The sequence below is a fragment of the Saimiri boliviensis genome, chromosome 13, assembly GCF_048565385.1.
Source record: "Saimiri boliviensis isolate mSaiBol1 chromosome 13, mSaiBol1.pri, whole genome shotgun sequence".
Taxonomy (NCBI): Eukaryota; Metazoa; Chordata; class Mammalia; order Primates; family Cebidae; genus Saimiri; species Saimiri boliviensis.
The window spans coordinates 95104128-95125579 of record NC_133461.1 but is presented as its reverse complement, the minus strand read 5'-3'; the positions used below and the strand labels follow the sequence as shown (position 1 = coordinate 95125579).

Genomic DNA, 21452 nt, shown 5'->3' with positions numbered 1-21452 from the left:
GACCAGCTGTGGGCTGAGTGCAGAGCTAGTAGGCATGGGATCTGGGTGAGTAGCATAAGCCAAGCACAGCCCGCCAGGCCGAGTGGTTGGAGCAAGCCAAGCAGTGAGCTCAGAGCTGAGCAAGGTCCCTGCACTGCCAGCCACAGAAGTTTCTGGCTGGCACAGAGGTACTAAAAGAATCCCGGTATCAGAACGTCTGTGGAGATAAAGATCACCCACATGAGAACAAGGTCTATTAACTGAGAGCTCATTCTATATTCTAAGAGTGAGGCATCATAATAGCGTGTGCTTGGCAGAGACTCAAAGGCAGGCGGAGGAGTAGGAAAGCTTTATGGTAGGAAAAGGGGAAGGTACATCCTGCTGGGAGCTGGCTGATCCAGGAATGGCTGGAGGCAGACTGACAAGAAGAGGTACATTCTGCATGATCCATGAGGGTCAGCATATTTGGCTTTCCCATGGTGACCCTAACTTGGAAGTGGGTGTCAAAAATGAGGGAGGATCTGAATTGAGTCCTGGGTAGATCACTGTGGAGATGTGGGTGGGCTCACCAGGCTAGTAGCTGCTCAGGGCCTTCCTGGGCTCACCAGTGAACTGAGACAATTCATTACCCTGGAAACACACCTTTGTCATCTTCAGTCAATTGAATACCTTTCCTAGAGAGAGAAACTTTATTCAGTGTTTCTATAAAAACTCCTATTGGTAATCACAGTAATAATTATAATAATGATGAATAGCAATGACAGCAATAATTACTTTTATATATTTTTACTTGTTAATGTTTATAAACACTTTAATGTACATTTCAGAATTTTATATAACATACAGGGGGGCTAGGTGCAGTGTCCCACACCTATAATCCCAGCACTTTGGGAGACTGAGGTGGGAGGATCACTTGAGGTCAGGAGTTTGATACCAGCTGGCAAACATGGCAAAACAGCGTATCTACTAAAAAGACAAAAATTAGCCAGATGTGGTGGCATATGCCAGTGGTTCCAGCTACGTGGGAGGTTGAGGCAGGAGAATAGCTTGAACCCAGGAGGCAGAGCTTACAGTGAGCCTACACTATGCCACTCAACTCTACCCTGGGTGACAGAGCAAGACTCTGTATTTAGCATATGTAGTTTATGTATAATAAAGTTATATATTTTTAGTACTTATATAATTACATATGTGTTAATAATTATATTTATACATAACAAAATATTCTCATTACTATAAACCTCGTGAGTCACTCCCATACCCTTCCTGAACCCTGCATTTGGGGACTGAATCTCAGTTTTAGCCCTCTAGCTGCCCTTTGACACCAACCCTGACCCATTGCCACCACCATATCACCAGAGTCAGGTCTGGCCATCTGGTTGTTTTTATGGATTACATAAAAACAGCCACCAGCTTGTGCCTGACAAGGGGATACAAAAATCTGTGTCCACAGAAGCCATCGCAGGTGGTGGGGCTTTTACCACCTGCGTTTACCCAGTCTGGGCTTTACTCACCTTGGGTCATGTTTCTTGGCCTAGGGCAGGTAGAGGGTGCCCGATGTGGCTCTGGCCTCCACCTTGGAGCTCCCTGGTCAGAATGAGTTGCAGGGGAGATGACTTCCACAGTCCAGGGAGGCTTTGACTTTTTTTTTCCAGAGGGCCCTGGGCCAGGAACAGCTGTGGGAAGCAGAGAGTGGTACCCTGCAAGGTTGTACATTCTGAGCCCTGAACCCCTCCTCCATTACCACTTGTTGGTGGGACCCCTTTGTGGACCGAGAGCTGTACTTGTCATGTTGATTGCTGTAGCTAGGACAACAAATAATCATAATAACAGTGATGATTACAATCATGATGAGTGACGGTGACAAAAATAACCAGGCCCAGCACAGTGGCTCACATCTGTAATCCCAGCACTTTGAGAGGCAGAGGTGAGTAGTTCTCTTGAGTCCAGGAGTTTGAGAGCAGCCTGAGCAACATAGTGAAACCCCGTCTCTATAAAAAAATTTAAAATTAGCTGCACATGGTGCCACACACCAGTGGTCCCAGCTACTCAGAAGCTGAGGTAGGAGGATCACTTAAGCCCAGGAGGTTGAGGTGAGCCATGGTTGGGCTACTGCACTCCAGAGTGAATGTTACGCTGGGTGACATAGCAAGACCCTGTCTCTGAAAAAGTAAAAATAACTGGACTTCCACCAAGATAGCCAACTAGGAACAGCTCTGGAGCACAGTTCCCAGCGAGAGCAATGCAGAAGGCGAGTGATCTCTGCCTTTCCAACCAAGGTAACAGGTTCATCTCAATGGGACTGCTTGGACAGCAGGTGTGGTCCAAGGAGAGCAAACTGAGGCAGGGTAGGGCACTGACTCACCTGGGAAGTGCAACGAGCTAGAGGACCCCCATCCTACACAATGGAGGCTGTTGGAGACTTTTCCAGCCACTCTGACACCCCAGTTCAGATACCATGCTTCTCCCATGGTCTTTACAGCCCGAAGACCCGGAGATTCCCACTGGGCCAACAAGCACCAGGGGTTTCCAGCACAAATCTGAGCAGCCATTTCAGCCAGCGCCACAGATTTTTAGCACAAATCTGGGCAGCTGCTTTGGCTGGCACCTGCAACACCTGTGAGACAGAACTGCCCATTCCCCCAAAAAAGTGGGGGCTGAAGGCAGGGAGCCGAGTGATCTGGCTTGATGGGTCCCACTCCCACAAAGACCAGCAAACTGAAACCCTCTGACTTGAGATTTCGTAGCCAGCACAGCAGTTTGAACTCGACCTGGGACAGTCAAGTTTGGTGGGGTAAGGCTTCCACCATTGTTGAGGCAGTTCCAACAAAATCACGAGGAAGGTTACACAGCAGCTCGGTGGAGCCCATGACAGCTCAGCAACGCCTCTGCAGGCAGACTGTGGCTAAACTCCCTCCTTGCCAGGCAGGGCATCTCTGAAAAAAGGCAGCAACCTGTAAGGGACTTATAAATAAAGGCTCACCTTCATGGGACAGAGCACCTGGGAAAAGGGGTGGTTGTGAGTTCTGCTGCAGCAGACATAAACATCCCTGTCCAACAGTTCTAAAGGGAGTAGAACTCAGGATTAAGAAAAGCACTCAAGGCCGGGCGCGGTGGCTCAAGCCTGTAATCCCAGCACTTTGGGAGGCCGAGGTGGGTGGATCACGAGGTCGAGAGATCAAGACCATCCTGGTCAACATGGTGAAACCCCGTCTCTACTAAAAATACAAAAAACTAGCTGGGCGTGGTGGTGCGTGCCTGTAATCCCAGCTACTCAGGAGGCTGAGGCAGGAGAATTGCCTGAACCCAGGAGGCGGAGGTAGCGGTGACCCGAGATTGCGCCATTGCACTCCAGCCTGGGTAACAAGAGGGAAACTCCGTCTCAAAAAAAAAAAAAAAAAAAAAAAAAAAAAAGAAAAGCACTCAAAACCACATAATCACATGGAAACTGAACAACTTGCTCCTGAATGATGAATAGATAAACAATGAAATGAAGGCAGAAATAAAAATGTTCTTCAAAACCAATGAGAACGAAGACACAACGTACCAGAATCTCTAGGACACATTTAAAGCAATGTCTAGAGGGAAATTTATAGCAATAAATGCACACATGAGAAACAAGGAAGGATCTAAAATCGACACCCTATTGTCAAAAATTGAAACAGCTAGAGGAGCAAGATCAAAAAAACTCAAAAGCAAGCAGAAGACAAGAAATAACTAAGATCAGAAGAGAACTGAAGGAGATAGAGATACAAAAAACCCTTCAAAAAATCAATGAATCCAAGAGCTGGTTTTTTGAAAAGATCAACAAAATAGACCAATAGCCAGATTAATAAAAAAGAAAAGAGAGAAGAATCGAATAGATGCAATAAAAAATGATAAAGGGGATATCACCACCAATGTCACAGAAATACAAACTAGCATCAGAGATTACTACAAACAGCTCTATGCACATAAACCAGTAAATCTGGAAGAAATGGATAAATTCCTGGATACTTGCACACTCCCAAGACTAAGCCAGAAAGAAGCTGAAACCCTGAATAGACCAATAACAAGGTGTGAAGTTGAGGCAGCAATTGATAGCCTCCCAACCAAAAAAGTCCAGGTCCAGATAGGTTCACAGCCAAATTCTACCAAACATACAAAGAGGAGCTGGTACCATTCCTTCTGAAACTATGCCAAACAATGCAAAAGAGGGAACCCTCTCTAACTCTTTCTAGGAAATCAACATCATCCTGATACCAAAACCTCAAAAAGCTCATCCTCCACGATCAAGTAGGCTTCATCTTGGGGATGCAAAGCTGGTTCAACATACGCAAATCTATAAATGTAATCCATCACTTAAACAGAACCAAAGACAAAAACCATATGATTATCTCAATAGATGCAGAGTAGGCCTTTGACAATATTCAGCAACCCTTTATGCTAAAAACTCTCAATAAACTAGGTATCGATGGAACATCTCTCAAAATAATAAAAGCTATTTATGACAAACCCACAGCCAATATCATAGTGAACGGGCAAAAAAAGTAGAAGTATTCCCTTTAAAAACTGGCACTAGACAAGGATGTCCTCTCTCACTACTCCCAAAACCTCCTTAAGCTGATAAGCAAATTTGCCAAAGTCTCAGGTTACAAAATCAATGTGCACAAATCACAAACATTCCTTTACAACAACAACAGACAAACAGGGAGCCAAATCATAAGTGAACTCCCATTTACAATTGCTACAAAGAGAATAAAATACCTAGGAATACAACTAACCAAGGATGTAAAAGATCTCTTCTAGGAGAACTACAAACCACTGCTCAAGGAAGTAAGAGAGGACACAAACAGATGGAAAAACATTCCATGCTCATGGTTAGGAAGAATCAATATTGTAAAAATGGCCATACTGCCCAGAGTAATTTATAGATTCAATGCTACTCCCATCAAACTACCATTGCTCTTCTTCACGGAACTGGAGAAAACCACTTTAAACTTTATATGGAACCAAAAGAGGGCCCACATAGCCAAGGCAATCCTAAGCAAAAAGAACAAAGGTGGAGGCATCACACTATCTGATTTCAAACCATACTACAAGTCAACAGTAATCAAAACAGCATGGTACTGATACCAAAACAGAGATATAGACCAATGGAACAGAACAGAGGCCTTGGAAGTAATGCCATACACCTACCTATCCAGTAGTCATTCAGGTGCAGTTTGTTCAGTTTCCATGCAGTTGTGCGGTTTTGAGGGAGTTTTTAAATCCTAAGTTCTAATTTTTTTATAAGTCCCACTTGATGAGGCAGCTTGTCCCTTATCAGAGCTGAAGTGCTGGACTGGGGGCTCCACTGCTCCCTTTAGAGCAGTGGAGTTCTAATTTGATTGCACTGTGGTCTGAGAGACTGTTAGGATTTCCATTCTTTTGCATTTCCTGATGAGTGATTTACCTCCAATTATGTGATCAGTTTTAGAGTATGTGCAATGTGGTGCTGAAAAGAATATATATTCTGTGGATTTGGGGTGGAGTGTTCTGTAAATGTCTATTAGGTCCCCTTGGTCTAGATCTGCGTTCAAATCCTGGATAACCTTGTTGATTTTCTGTCTCATTGATCTGTCCAATATTGTCAGTGGAGTGATAAAGTATCCCACTATTACTGTGTAGGAGTCTACCTCTCTTTGTAGGTCATTAAGAACTTGCTTTATGTATCTGGATGCTCCTGTGTTGGGTGCATATATATTCAGGATAGTTATCTCTTCTTGTTGCATTGATTCTTTTACCACTATGTAATGCTCTTCTTTGCCTCTTTTGATCTCTGTTGGTTTAAAGTTCATTTTATCAGAAACTAGGATTGCTACAGCTTTTTTTCTTTTTCCTCTCCATTTGCTTGGTAAATCTTCTTCCATCCCTTTATTTTGAGTTTGTGTATGTCTTTTCATGAGAGATGGGTCTCCTGAATACAGCACACCATTGGGTCTTGATTTTTTAATCAAATTTGCCAGTCTGTGTCTTTTGATTGGGGCATTTAGGCCATTTACATTCAATGTTAATATTGTTATGTTTGAATTTGATCCTGTCATTTTGTTACTGGCTGGTTATTTTGCCCATTAGTTGAAGTGGTTTCTTCACTGCTTTGTTGTTCTTTATCATTTGCTACGTTTTTGCAGTGTCCATGTTCCTTTCCATGTTTAGTACTTCCTTCTAGAGCTCTTGTAAGGCAGGTCTTGGAGTGATGAAATCTCTCAGCAAGCAATTGCTTGTTCATAAAGGATTTTATTTCTCTTTCACTTATGAAGATTAGTTTGGCCAGATAGGAAAATCTGGGTTGAAAGTTCTTTTCTTTGAGGATGTTTAATATTGGCCCACACTCCCTTCTAGCTTGTAGGGTTTCTGCTGAGAGATCTGCTGTGAGTCTGATGGTCTTTCCTTTGTGGATGACTCAACGTTTCTCTCTGGCTGCCCTTAGGATTTTTTCCTTCGTTTCAACCCTGGTAAATCTAATGATTATGCACCTTGGGGTTGCTCTTCTTGAGGAATATCTTTGTGGTGTTCTCTATATTTCCTGGATTTGAATGTTGGCCTGCCTTGTTAGATTGGGGAATTTCCTGAATAATATCCTGAAGAGTGTTTTCCAACTTGGATTCATTCTCCCTGTCATATTCAGGTATGCCGATCAAGCGTAGATTAGGTCTTTGCACATAATCCCATATTTCTTAGAGGCTTTGTTTGTTTATTTTCATTCTTTTTTCTCTAATCTTGTCTTTTCATTTTATTTCATTGATTTGATCTTCCATCTCTGATATCCTTTCTTCTACTTGATCGATTTGGCTGTTGAAACTTGTGTATGCCTCGTTAAGTTCTCGTGCTGATTTTCAGATCCATTAAGTCGCTTATGTTCTTTTCTAAGCTGGTTATTCTAGTTAACATTTCATCTAACCTTCTTTCAACGTTCTTAGTTTTTTTGCATTGGGTTAAAACATTCTTTTAACTCAGAGAAGTTTGTTATTGTCCATCTTCTGAAGCCTGCTTCTGTCAATTTGTCAAACTCATTTTCTGTCTTGTTTTGTTTCCTTGATGGCGAGGAGTTGTGATCCCTGGAAGGGGAAGAAGGTGTCTGGTCTTTGATGGTTTCATCCTTTTTGCACTGGTTTCTTCCCATCTTCGTGGATTTATCTCCCTTTGATCTTTGAAATTGGTGATTTCGGGAGGAATCTGAGTGGACATCCTGTCTGTTGCGATTGGAGCTATATCTTTTTTGGCCTGTAGAGGGCGTTGCTGGGCTCTCTCGGATTCAGTCAGGTTGCTGAGTGGGTGGTCCTTCCCTGGAGTTTGGTTGCCGGTGAGATTGGCTCCCCCTTCCCAATGGTGTCTCTCCTTCCCTAAGCTTGATCTTCCCGGTTGGGGTCAAACTGGTGTATTTGCTGCCAAACTCTCTAAGTGCAGGCATCAGTTTGAGTTTTGTAGGGGCGGGGCCTGCCAGGCCTTTTGGCCTGTTTCCCTGCTTTCAACTCTGCCTCTTTCTGCGGGACCCGCTGTTCTGTCCCACTGGCATTGGTCCAAACTTCCACCCAGGTCCATGCCGACAACTTGTGGCACCAGGCGGGGGCCTTTGCTCAGATTTGCATCCACACCCCACTGTGCCCCTCAGTCTGGCAGGGCTCTTGGGGACCGTGGGTTGCAGGAGGGATGAGGTAAGCACAGGATCCAAATCAGAGTACGGAAGGGAAGTCCCTGACCCTCTGCCCTCTGAGCTGGCTGCGGGTTCCAGGTGGGGACGTGCCCCACCCTGTCTCGGTTTGCCCTCCCTGGGCAGCTTTTGCCCTGCTTAGGCTCCTTCCCTGGGCTATTTTCAGAGTCCTACCAGTTCCACCGAAACGAACCCAACAACTCTCTTGGAATTGTGAAGTCCTCTAGCCCTCTGCATCTCATTCACTGGGAGCTGCATTCCAGTGTTGCCTCCTCTCAGCCATCTTGGCGTGCCTCCTGGGTATTAGAAAGTCTTGTTGTGATGTGCACTGCCCTCCAAACACTGAGCTTAAGGAAGCTGTTCATGATGGTTAACATTAGGTGTCAACTTGATTGCATTGAGCGATGCCTGGATAGCTCACAAAGTATTGTTTCTGGGTGTGTCTGTGATGCTGTTGCTAGAAGAGATTAATTTGAGTCAGTGGATGGCGAGAGGAAGACCCACCCTCAAGCTGGGTGGATACCAATGAGGCTAGAACAAAGTAGACGGGAGGTGAGGTAAGCTGGCTTGCTGAGTCTTCTGGCTTTCATGTTTCTTCTGTGCTGGATGCTTCCTGCCCTTGGACATCAGACTTCAGTTTCTTTGGCCTTAGGACTCTTGGACTTACAACAGTGGTTGGCCAGGGGCTTTCAGGCCTTTGGCCACAGACTGAAGGCTGCACTGTTGGCTTGCCTGCTTTTGAGGCTTTTGGCTTGAACTGAGCCACTACAGGCTTCCTTGTTCCTCAGCTTACAGACGACCTGTTGTGGAGCTTGGTCTTGTGATCATGTGAGCTGATTCTCCTTAATAAACTCCCTTTCATATATACATCTATCCTATTAGGTCTGTCCCTCTGGAGAACCCTAATACAGTGTTAGAAAACCAAAAGGTGAGCATGTTTAATTTGGGGGCTTTTAGGCAACAGCACATCCCATGATTAAAAAAAGGATAGCTTGTATATTTGTGATAAACTCAAACTACACTGATAAACACTGCAGAACACATGAGTTGATTATTTTTTGAGAACAGATGTCCCTTGTTAAACCAGCTTGTTGATTTTAATATAGCTATAAAAAGGATCTTTATTTAGAAAAGATTTCTAAGACATTTTATGGAAAGTAATTGTAAAACTTCTTGGCTCTTTCATTCTTAAATACTCCCTTGAAACAAATTTTGTTGTTGTTTGTCTGCTATATTATTTCATGAAGAGGAAAAGAAAAATACAATTAGCCTAATTCAAAAATAATTAACCTAACAGCGAATATTGGCCAGGACTCACCACGCTCAAGGCTCTCTCCCAAGCATTTCACATGGAGCCACATTTCATCCTTCTACCAACCAGCGAGGGAAGGACCATTCGCTCCGTTTTCAGAGAAGGAGCTTGACGCACACAGAAGTTAGCTTGTCCATGGTCACATAGCAAGTAAAGGGCAGGGCAAAGCCAGGATGCAAAGCCATGCAAGGCCACCTGACTCCAAAGCTCCCGGGTAGAAGCCAGTGGGCTGCCCTGGCACAGCAGCAGGGCCTTCCTGGAGCCAGACAGCAGTGGGGAGGCTGCTGTCTGTGCCGCACCTCGCCTCTCGCCTCCACCTCCTGCCCTGGGCTTTTCAGCAGCCCTGAGCACCACTTCTTCAGAGGGACCGTCCGTGGACAGCGGACAGGCTTAAGTTCATTTTTTACATCAATGTTTTCGGTGTTAAAACTTCCCAAATAAGGCCAGGTATGGTGGCTCCTGCCTGTAATTTCAATACTTTAGGAGGCTGAGGTGGGAGGATTGCTGGAGGCCAGATGGTTGAGACCAGTCTGGGCAACATAGTGAGACCCTGTCTCTATATAAAATTAAAAAGAAAAAAAAAAAAAAAAAAGGTGGGCATGGTTGTGTGTACTTGTAGTCCCAGCTACTTGGGAGGCTGAGGCAGGAGGATTGCTTGAGTTCAGGAGTTTGAGGCTGCAGTGAGTTCTGATTGTGCCACTACAGTCTAACCTGAGCATAGAGTGAGACCTTATTTCTAAAAAATAGACTTCCTGAGTGAAAACATCTAATATTATGTTGCTATGCAATACTGACCAGAGCCTAACTATGGAAAATAAAATCTTAAGGTCATGAAAGACATATGTCTTTCAAGTATCCATATTAGTAAAATTCATTACTCAATTCAATTACGCTGGATTTTTCCCCTTGTCATATGCTTAGAAAAGAAGAAAAATGCACCTCCGTTCAAAAACTTGTAAGAATTCAAAGAAATTTTTAAAAACTTCAAATTTTAGGATGATTTTTATTTACAAAACAGATTGAGTCTTTTGTTTTACAAAAATTATAAAAAAAAATGACTTGACTCTTAAAAATAGAAATAGCTTCTCAGACTCTTGGGAACTACTTTGAAGCAACCGAGCACTTAGAACTCAGATAGTTTTCTTCTTTGTAACAGCAACAATGACCACGGCTGTGTGCTGTGTCAGTTACGGCTGTGTCTCTTCACCTCAAATTACACAGCCCCGAGCTGTCTCTGGCAGAAAGGTCTCCACTCAGGTCAGAGTCTGAAGGAGCAAGATCTTCTCATTAATGCAGAACCTGTGCAGAACCACCATCAGATTCTCTCCACAGCGGGAGACCTGGCGCTCCATGGCCAGGCGAAAGTCCTCCTTCACGCCTTTGGTGATGCCTCGAGTTACCGTGTGGTGCCTGAGGTCAGTGACAGGGAAACAGACAAAGACCAGGGATCAGCACCAGTATCACTGATCACTGCTACCTGGGTAGGAGTAAAACCTGCCCCATATCTAAGTATAAGTTAAGATATTTTTAAAAGAACAAAAGAATAGCTGCCACCAACCAAACGTTCCAGCCCCTTTCTTTTCAGAAAGACTTAAGACTAGTCGGACATCTTGCCCACTCTATAAAAGATTATTCCAAACATGTAATTGTCCAATAAAATGCTACCTGCTTTGCCTTTGAATCCTGGAAGCTCTGTTATGCTTCCCTACTGCTGACTGGCACACAATTCAGTAACTTAGGGCCAAATGGGTCCAGTCCACACTGGCTACAAAGGGCTTGTGTCCAGCCAGGCCAGGAGACCCTCCAGAAATAGCAGCAAGGAGGAAGGAGACCCGAAGGAGCCCATCACGCAAGTGAGCTCCTCCCATGGCCCCTGCAGCTGGTGCTCCCAGAAAAGGTTCAGGGCTCTTGCACAGCTGGGGTCATAAGCACATCTCTTTCCCCAGGACACCAGAATAGGGCAGCTCCTCTAAATGCTGTGCTCATCTAGACTCATGCAGGGGGAGCTGGGGTCCCGAAACAGAACGTGGCACAGGTCAGGAGAGAGGCAGAATCTCTGAGGACCAGAAGCAATGGACTACATGGTCATAGGCTGTCTGGCACTCAGGGGAGACCTGCAAGTGTGTGGAAGGAGTGGTGGGGACACAGGACAGAAAGGTCTCTATGCCTCAAAGGTTGTGCTTTAGAAAAAGAAATCACACATAAAATCCCAGGAAACAGAAGAAACAAAGTGAAGAAAGGAAAAGAAAAATTGAGTAAAACTCAGTTAAGAGGAAGGGAGTTTTTACCTACTAGTTCAGCAATTTGGTGGACTTAGACAAATAAGTCATCTGTTTCCCACCCTGCTGTCTAATTTCCCTTGCACAAAGTTATAAGGATTGAAACTGAAGATTTTTATGTCCCTGGGCAAGATAAAAGTGTTGAAATCACTCTAAAATGTTTCTGTTTTAAAAAACTTATATTAATTATCATATAAAGTAAGGACAACAGGAGTCACCAAGTTGTAAAATAACAGAAGGAAAAAAAATCCAGCTTTGTTACATAAGTAAAGCTATTACAGAATCTTCTGATGCTCATGGATGTTTTAAAGAGCTACCGGGGCAAACAGCATGGAGTAAATGTGCCGTGGAGTAAATGTGCAGTTCTTTGTGAATCTCTCTTGTCAAGTCTGGGTGGGTAGCTCCATAGTTAGGACACAGCGTCAGTGAGGTCCCACTGGGATTGATGTAAACCACTTATGCTGCCCTGGGTCCCAGGCTGCAACTTCAAACCGGGGCCAACCCTCTGACCAAGTGGAGGTTACTGGCATTTGCAGTTAGCTAAAGGCAAACCCTCCTTTTTTTCTTTGGAAATGGTGTCTTGCTCTGTCACCCAGGCTGAAGTGCAGTAGCATGATCTCAGCTCACTAAAACCTCTGTCTCCTGGGTTCAAGCAACTCTCGTGCCTTAGCCTCCCGAGTAGCTGGGATTACAGGCACGTGCCACCACGCCTGGTTAATAAACCCTGCTTTTAAAAGCACTAAAAATATAACTCAATATTATATTTAAATAAATAACTAAATGCTACATCCTGCAGATCAGGGTCCAATTGTATTATCTCCATATATAAAGAGTGGCACAACTCAGTTATATTTCTATTAGAGCCTCTAGCACTCCAGTGTGTTTGGATGAAGAAGAGAATTAGTAAGCTTTTGTGGTTTAAGAAAAGGATAAACCAGCTGATAAATGTGACATTTTAGCCTATCACATAGTTTCAATTCAGAAAGGTAAGGTCTCAAAAAAACATCAGTAGCAGGAAGAAACCATACTCATGCCTATTTAGATCCCAGGCAACGAATTGCTAATAGGACCATAATGACTGGTCACTCATATGAATATCCACAAATAAAAATGTACTTAAAATAAACGTCAGCATCTTTATATATGACTGAAAGCCTTAAGGTTTTGTCAAAAGAGAATCACAGTGCACCTGAGCTAATGTGCACTGAATTGAATACAGTTTTACATAGCTTTCATTTTTTTTTCCAGATCCATAATGATTTTTAAATCGAACACAAACACACTGGCAACTTATGGATAAAAATAAGAAATGTTACAATATTACAACCAGATGGTTTGCCAAAATGCAGAACAAAGTAAAAAATAAATAAAGCATGAAAAAGAGCACTGAGGAACAAAGAGCTGAGAACCATGGGCAGTGAACATGTTGACAAACAGCACACTATGAGCGGGCGTTTATTCCACTTGGTACCTGTCAGCAGTCTGTATGCTGGGCTGAAGCACAGGTAAGAATTCCTGCTGTAGCAACCCCATGGGAGGGCTAGAAGGCCTTAAAAAAACAGCAAACAGCAGCATTCAAACACCCACACCGACTCACCCTGCACTGCAAAAACAACACTCCAGAGAAAATACACAAGACTGGAAGCAGACTAAACAGAAACTTGTTAACCTCAACAAGCCCCTGGCCATGGCTGGGTGTTTAAGGAGACTGGGGAGAAGCTAGCCAGCCCTCACTGCACCTGCTGCTGCTGGTGCATGTCCAGAGTCGTCTCAGTTCCTGGTCCCAGAGCTCAGCCCCCCTGTGATGTGGTATAAAAAGTGGTCAGGGAGGAAGAGGACGATGGAATGTAGCTGAATGGCAATAGGGGGCAGGGGCAGCCTTTGTGAAGACACATTTTCAAAGCCAGCCTCTTTGCTTTCCACGTTTCTCATAGTGTCCCAGTCCCAGCATTCAGCCTGGTGATGTCTGGTAACCACCTTTAACAGGACTGCAGCCCCACTGGAGAGGACTTTCCAAGAGGATTAAAGGGTCTGGCAAAGTTTTTGATTAAAAAAAAAAAAAAAAAAAAAAAAAAGGGCGAGTTTGAATTTCAAAAACGTATTGAGAACAGTTGAGGGGAAAATAAGAGTCCGGGACCCATGGCTGTGCGGAATTCTGTAACAACAAAGATTTAGTGTATTAGCTGGTGATCACCTCATTGAACATTATCATTGACCCTATTCAGAGTATAAGTAGGACATTGTTTTTCATTTTAATCCACTCTAATACAACTAAGATACTGCATGTATCAGCATAGAAACATTATTCTATTTTAAAATACTTAAGAGCAAAAGATCTGTATAACAAGTAAAGAGCTTCTCCCTCCTTTGAGTCAAGCACTGGGTGCCCTCATGTTGGTACTGTACCTGCTTGCATCCCAGATGCCACAGCTAAGGCGGACTCAGCCTTACCCCCGGGGAGGAGTGCACATGCTCACAACATCTCTGCTACTCATCTGGAGGGACCACCCAAAAGGTCTGGAATGGCTTCAGACAATTTGTTTGGAACCCAAAGGGAAAAGGAATTGACATTGTTTAATGAAGATTCCAACCTTTCCTCTGTTAGGAAGAGCTCTCTGTCTTAAGCAGTGTGCTTCTACCATGTTCATTTAGGCATAAGTAATTAACCTTGAGATTCACACAGTGAAGACTGGCCAAATCCCTACAAGGTCAGATTACTAGGGAATAATCCTTATTCTCGCTTCCAAACTGATGAAACTGCAGCTTTTCTAAGAGGCTTGTCTTCTATAGAAAGTTAGAAGAAAGTAAGGGTTATGCCAATCAACGTGGGAGAGCCTAGAGTTATTCCTTACAAGTCAGAAGTGCATGATGGATGTCCTTTACACAAACAGTTCCAAACACCCTTCCCTGTGATACTAGCTGGTACCCAGCACTCCCCTGCTCTCATTCCTCATCCTAGGGATTGTCTGCATGGACTTACGTCACTGTTCAGCTCAGTAAAAACTGGTAAAAGAAGAATGGTTCAGTACAATGAAGACTGAGGTTCAACTGTTGATTTTTTGACAATCCATCTCTCACACTTGCACAAACAGTTCAGCATTATCTAGGTAAAGTGATAGTCATCTGTAGGTTTAATCCTATCTACACAAACTTGGGTACCACTTTGGCTGTCTCTGTATTAATTCGTATGGTAACTCCTGATGAAAATTAACTAAACAGCTTTATTCAGGGTGTATCTGTATATCCAGTTTCAAAGTCTAGAAAACAAATCACAATACAAAAGGGGTTACCTGGGCTCCCGTATCCAAAGGTAATCTTTATCCCCAAACACTGTTAAGAATATTTGGAACAACACAGTTATTCTTCCCATAGTTTTGATTCACAATCTTAGAAAAGTAAATGGAGATGGGAAGATGCCAGTCCTTGTCCATCCTGCTTAAGCAACCCAATGCAGAAAGGGCTCGTGTATTTTTAAAGAGAGCATTGCTCTTTTATTTTAAAAGTTTATAATTTAATAAGAGTAAGATGAAGGGAACAAAATAAAACTTAATCTTTCCATTCTTGAGAATGGATTCCACGAGACCCTATTCCTGCTAGACATAAAAAGAAATGTTTGTTATGCAGCAAATTACTAAGGTTACAGAAATCTAAAATGCACATTTCTTCTTTCCCTAGACATTTTTCTAAGACTATCAAGATAGAACAAGATGTAGTTTTGCTTTCAACAACTGAAAACTAGTTTCTTCCACAATTGAGGGAAAAAGAAAAATGTTTGTAGCTTTAGCAGTACCTTCTTCTCGCTCAGGGTTCAGTCTCTTGGAGAAACTCTAACACTGACTTACAGACACACTGAATGTGCAGGAAGCAAAGGAGGAAGTATGAAAATAAAACTTCACGTGGCATTTACAGCAGAGAGGATATATTACCCAAACTACAATGAGGATTGAAGGAGAGAAGCAGGATTTATGAGCTATTTAAAAATCATAAATGGTCACTAATTTGGCATTTTAATCTGGGCGAACCCGGAATTTTAGTAACATCCTGCGGGTGAGGGGAGGATGATGGAGACCAACCACTGGCACCATCATTTCTTGACAGGTGTGTTCTCAGAGGCACTACACCTGGCTATTTTATTAATACTTCGTACTATGTAAGTAATGAGGATTGCATAGGAGGGCTTCATAGATAGTTTATAAATAAAAAGTCTGTAGTTTTTTCTAAAGAATTTTTCTAACGCAGCAGAATTAAGTACAGCTGTTTTTTTTTTTTTTTTTGAGGCGGAGTTTTGCTCTTGTTGCCCAGGCCGGAGTGCAATGGTGCTATCTTGCCTCACTGCAGCCTCTGTCTTCTGGGTTTAACCAGTTCTCCTGCCTCAGCCTCCTGAGTAGCTGGAATTAGAGGCACCTGCCACCATGCCCAGATTAAATTTTTTTTTTTTTTTTTTTTTTTTGTATTTTTAGTAGAGACGGAGTTTCACCATGTTGGCCAGGCTGGTCTCTAAGTCCTGGCCTCAGGTGACCCACTGGTCTCCGCCTCCCAAAGTGCTGGCATTACAGGCGTGAGCTACCTCGCCCGGCCACTCAGCTGTTCTTAATTAAAGGCACTCTGTGCCTAATCAGAAACTTACAGAATCACCCTGTAAATTTTTTAAAGGAAAAGTTATCATGAATGAGGCTTTTGTCTGTGAAAAAGTTGCAAATGTGACAAAAATACCCCAATTTAAGCAAAGTGTTTGAGAAATGTAGTTAAAGAAATGCGAGTCTTTCAAAAGGTACCCAGAATCAAACTGACTGTCAAAATGGACACCAGGTTCAAAGTCCTTTGTATAAAATTTTTGATAGGCATAGACATTTACAAATACTTCATACAAAGACACAAAAGGTGAGCACTCAGAGTGGAGGAGCAAAAGAGAGCATACTTACTTGATCAGCATTCCTTGATTGGGTAGTAATTCCAGATGAATTTTCCCACCTTCCTGAGTTCTCAAGTAGGCAAATTCCTCCAGCATATCAATATCTGCAGGCCAGATCAGGTTAACCACATGTAAAAAAAAATGGTTCCAGTTCTCTCTGATGAGGAAATGGGGTTTTGGCAATTGAATAACTTGCCCATCACCATCCCACTATCTGCAGACTCCATATTTGAACCTAGATCTGCCTGATTCCAAAACCTGATTCTTTTTTTTTTTTTTAAAGACAGAGTTTTGTTCTTGTTGCTCAGGCTGGAGTGCAATGGCACAGTCTGGGCTCACCACAACCTCTGCCTCCCAGGTTTGAGCGATTTTCCTGCCTCGGCCTCCTGAGTAGCTGGGATTACAGGCACCTGCCACCATGCCAGGCTAATTTTATATTTTTAGTAGAGACAGGGTTTCTCCATGTTGGTAAGGCTGGTCTCGAACTCCTAACATCAGGTGATCTGCCCACCTCGGCCTCCCAAAGTGCTGGAATTATAGGTGTGAGCCACTGCACCCAGCCTCTAAAACATGAATCCTATATCCACCAAACTCCCTTGTACAGATAATTCTTGGCATGAGACATGCCAGGCTGAAGGGCATGAGGATATGTTTTCCATATGGATAATTAAATACTACATGGTTGCAAGAGCAAAATTTTTTTGTTTTCTTAATAAAAAATGAGAGACATGACATGAGTAGGGAGGATCATTTGGTGTTATAGAACATGAAATTCATAAAAATAAAATGATTACTTCTTCACAGCTGGGGTGCAAGGATTTTTAGATGCATCAGGGGAGGAAGCTTCTGCGAGTCACCCAAATTTTATGCAAAATGTCGATGACATTCATATATGCGTTTTTCTAGTGAAAAAATATGTAACTTTCATCAGATTCTCAAAAGATACCTGTCCTAAAAAAGGTTAAAAACTATTATTTTGGTCTGGCAGGGTAGTGCATGCCTGTAGTCCTAGCTACTCAGAAGGTTAAGGCAGGAGGTCTCTTGAGCCCAGGAGTCTGAGGCTGCAGTGTGCTATGATCATGCCATCATATGTGAGCCTGGGTGACACAGCAAGACCCTGACTCTAAAAATATAAAAACTGGCCACGTGCGGTGGTGTACACCTGTAATCCCAGCACTTTGGGAGACCAAGGCAGGTAGATCACAAAGTCACCATCCTGGCCAACATGGTGAAATCCTGTCTCTACTAAAAATACAAAAATTAGCAGGGTGTGGTGGTGTGGGCCTGAAGTCCCAGCTACTTGGGAGGCTGAGGCAGGAGAATCACTTGAACTTGGGAGGTGGAGGTTGCAGTGAGCCCAGATTATGCCACTACACTCCAGCCTGATGACGGAGCGAGACTCTGTCTCAAAATAAAAAATTAAAAAGATTAAATAAAAAAATAAAAACTATTGCTGTGAGCACCTGAACAAGAATATCATTTATATTCCTTGCAGTTCAAAAATAATTGGTTAGATAAGCAATGAAGTAAAAACACTCAAACTGATAAATACCTTTAATTCAAAGGTCTTTCCCTAATAAACAGTGTGAAGTAGAGCATTAACCTAACATTAGAAGCAGCTCTTGGGCTGGGCAGCATCTTTGGTGGATACTCACTGGGAGGTAAGACAGCTGTGGCAGGGTGCCCTAACAAGAGATTGCAGGGCACAGCCACTGTCCCGAGAGGCCACAGGAGGCATGCTTTTGATAAGATGGAAGAAGAGGAACTGTTAATATTATATCCATGGCTAAACCGGCCAAGCTGGACCTATCAGCAACCTGTAGGCTATTACTGTAGGCATCTTGGCCTTCTTAGAAGCCAGCTAGCAGTGGATGGAAGAGGGTTGTGAGATTCCTAATTCTTGAATCATGTCTTTTACAACTTTCACAAGATCAACTGCCACAGGCCCAGTTTTAATCCCCATTCCTTCTCTTCCCCCCAAAATAGTAAAAATCATTATTTCTATCCAGAATGGTTCATTCATTTTTGAACATGCATTCATTCTAAAGAAAATTAGAATGTGTTATGCTTAAACAAGAAAAAAGGATACTTGTAACGTAATTGAAAAAATTCTCATATTGGAAATTTCCTTGTTGGCAAATTTTATTGACAGCTTTCAGGAAAAGGTTCTCGCCTCGTGGCCACTCTTGCTGAAGCAACACAATCACATGCCCCAGTGCCATGTCGTCTCTGTTGTCTGTGAAAGCTCTAAGCTGCAGGACAAAGATTTATACAAAACAGAAGGAAAAGGAAGTCACAGGGTTATCTGAAATACACCAAACATCACTTTCTGAAAACATGTATATGCAAATGTGTGATAAAGGTCATTAGAGTAAGAAGGAAACAAAGTCTTAACGAAATGGCTGGTAAACACCGCAGCTGCCTTCTGGGGAGGGTGGATTCTAACCATCTTTGGATAGAAGCCTCAGGCTCCCTTTGGGCTGTGCACAGCCGCTGGCAGTGTATGTAGATGGGAGTTAGATACAGGTGGGCCTGAAGCTTTTGCATATGGGTAGAGAACATTGATTCATCCTGTGTAACGGAGAAATGAATCTGGAGATTTCTTTGAAGGGAAGCAGACGGGAGCAGAAGGTGGGCAAGAGCCATCCGGGAGAGAACTATTCAGAGAGAACATGGGATTGGGGAGAAAGAAAGGCAGTGAGCTACAAGGAAATAAGTACTAGCGTGAACTAGAGAAATGCTCAAAGGAGGTTTTGTTTTAAATGAGCGATTAAGCATAAAATCACATTTTACATTTTTTCTGTTGTCCCAAGTGATAGGGATGATGAGTTAAGTTTGGGAGTTACTGCACTAAAGTGGAGACCCAATGTTTTACTCTGGCCAACAAACCTTGAAACAATGAAGCCTCCCTGCTCTAAGGCTCTGCTCTCTACCTGCAGCCAAGGGCCCTGGTGTTCTTTCAAGTCCTGGAACTTTCCCAGCACTGCTGGGTTGTTACTGGTGTTGATCTTAACACCTAACATGCTTCATCTAGCATATCTTTACAATGACAAACTCATGATCCCTCTGTGAACACAACTGCAATCTGTATTCTCTTTCTTTGTAGGTAATATATTTATATTCATAAAATATTTACCGAACACTGTAACAGTACAGGTTATTTGCATATCTGTCCCACTATCACACTTTTCGAGGATGGGGAGAATTTCCTACTTCTCTTTGCCTAGTGCAGTCACTATTTAATTAAGATTTGTTAATTACTAGTCCATAAGCTTTTCCAAGTGTACTGGCCTGCCCTTGAAAGTATTAAACTAACAATCCTTAACAAGGCTCTGACGTTTTCAAGTCGTAAGAGTAATATTTGAAATTAATTTTTTTTCAAGCTCATCAAGTTTAAGCTTACCTTAAAACAGGCTAACATTAAATGCAGGCAGTATGGCATGATAGCCTTGCTGGTACAAGGCAGGAGTTTCAGATCCAAACCTAACAGAAGTCCACAATGTTACGTTAATGTCCATTATTATCAAAGAAAATGGCTTTGAAAGGCAAATGTTTACGAAGTTTTCATTTAAAAAAAAAAAAACAAAACAAAAACAAGAAAACAAAAGGATACACAATTGTCACATGAATTCAGTTATAGTTGAAACACAGTTATGCTTTATGATGGTGAAATTGGCTTTTGACAGTCTCTAGATTTCATTTATCGATATTCTTTCCTAAATTTGTTTAAATACTTTTAATGATAAAATATTTTAAATATACAGAAAATTATATAGAGAGACTATGATAAACACTGGTGTGCTTACCACTCAGCTTCTTGAAATGTTAGTATTTTAATTTTAAACAATTCTAATATAAATGATCACAAAATCAGTCAAAGCCTATTGTGTATCCTTCCGTGATCCCATTCTCTTCCAGCCCAGAGGTAGCCATAATTCTGAAGGCAGTGGTGGTCATTCCTGTGAATATTACACACTTCTACCGCAGAAGTTTGTATTTATAAACAACACTGGAGTGTTTTGCATGCTTTCAGTCTACTATATAAATAGTGTCATAGTGTATGTATTTTCTTCTGCAAATTGCTTTGTCTACTCAACTTCATGTGGTTCAGATTTATCAACTGGTCAATATCAATACATGTAGCTCCCGTTCATTCATTTTCAGTGTTACATAGTATTCTGTTGTCTACATATACCGTAAATGATGCATCCAATCTTTTTATGGTGGAGGTTGACATTTCCAATTTTTCACTATTACAGTGTTAAATATACATTCTTACATATTCTTGTACATTATGGAAATAACTATAAGCAATGGCTTTCAAAGCAAGATCCCAATCTTTTCTTTATGGTCTGTGTTCTTGATGGTTGCTATCTTTCTCTACTCACAGGCAAGTGGCAAGAAATAAATACACTTTTTACATGGGATCCTGTACACACTTACATAATGTGATATATCCAAAACAAAAGGTGCATTAAATAATAGTCTCTCTTCTTATCTGAGATGTCTTTTAAAAATATTATTAAATCCTATCTCATTGTAAAAGAAAAATTGGGGTTGAAACTCATGACCCAGTGAATGAAGATCATAGCTTGAAAAACATTAATCTAAGGTATATAACCAGGAGGTGAGGTATACATAATAATTAGGTAATTAATGTGAAGTTGGTTTCCAGAATGGTTGCATGACTTTGTACACCTTCCAGAAGCACATGGGCACTGTGTTCCTTCACATCCTAACGGTCATTATCTCTTCAATTTTTGCATTCTGATGTGTGTGAAATGGTAGGTTACTGTTTTAATCTGAATTGCCCATATGACTAAAGGTTGAGAATCTTTTCAAGTAGTTTTTGGCCATTTGGATTTCTGTTCCTGTGAATGTGTTGTTCCTGTCCTTTGCCTATTTTTCTACGGGGGTTGATTAATTGCTTCCAATTGGTCTGAAGGGGCTCTTTCAAAACTCTGGATACTAAGTTTTTGTTGATTCTATGTGATAGAGAATTTTCTGGCGGTCTGTGGCTTATATTTTCACTTTGACTGTAATAGCTGTTGTTGGTATTTTAATTTTAATGTGATCAAATTTACTAATCTATTTTTAAATTTTCTTCTAAAAGTTCAGAAGTTTTGGAGTTTTTGCTTTCACATTTCAACCTTAAAATTTAGAGGATGTCTATGTAGTGTGAAGGAGGGGGAATCTTATTATTTTATTGTCATTTTTTACATTTGGAAAATAAACTGCTCTAGTACCACTTACTGAATAAATTCATTCTTCCCCCACTGAATTTTAATGTCATCTATT

General features: G+C 42.1%; 1 protein-coding gene across 4 annotated transcripts in view; it reads right to left on the bottom strand.

The window, feature by feature from the left end:
• Positions 1-9946: 9946 nt before the first annotated feature.
• The window catches only part of INTS10 (integrator complex subunit 10), a 33843-nt gene continuing 22337 nt past the window's right edge, over positions 9947-21452 (bottom strand). For 2 of the 4 annotated variants that reach the window (XM_010346109.3, XM_074384031.1), the window contains 5 exons: positions 19558-19637; positions 18244-18406; positions 16165-16258; positions 12714-12791; positions 9947-10373 (listed from right to left, as the gene is read on the bottom strand). In XM_010346109.3, the coding sequence (XP_010344411.1) occupies positions 10217-10373; positions 12714-12791; positions 16165-16258; positions 18244-18406; positions 19558-19637 (572 nt within the window). In that variant the 3' untranslated portion in view covers positions 9947-10216. Of the gene's footprint in view, positions 10374-12713; positions 12792-13648; positions 13769-16164; positions 16259-18243; positions 18407-19557; positions 19638-21452 lie in introns of all 4 variants that reach the window. The other 2 variants (XM_074384030.1, XM_074384029.1) reach the window with 2 other exon arrangements.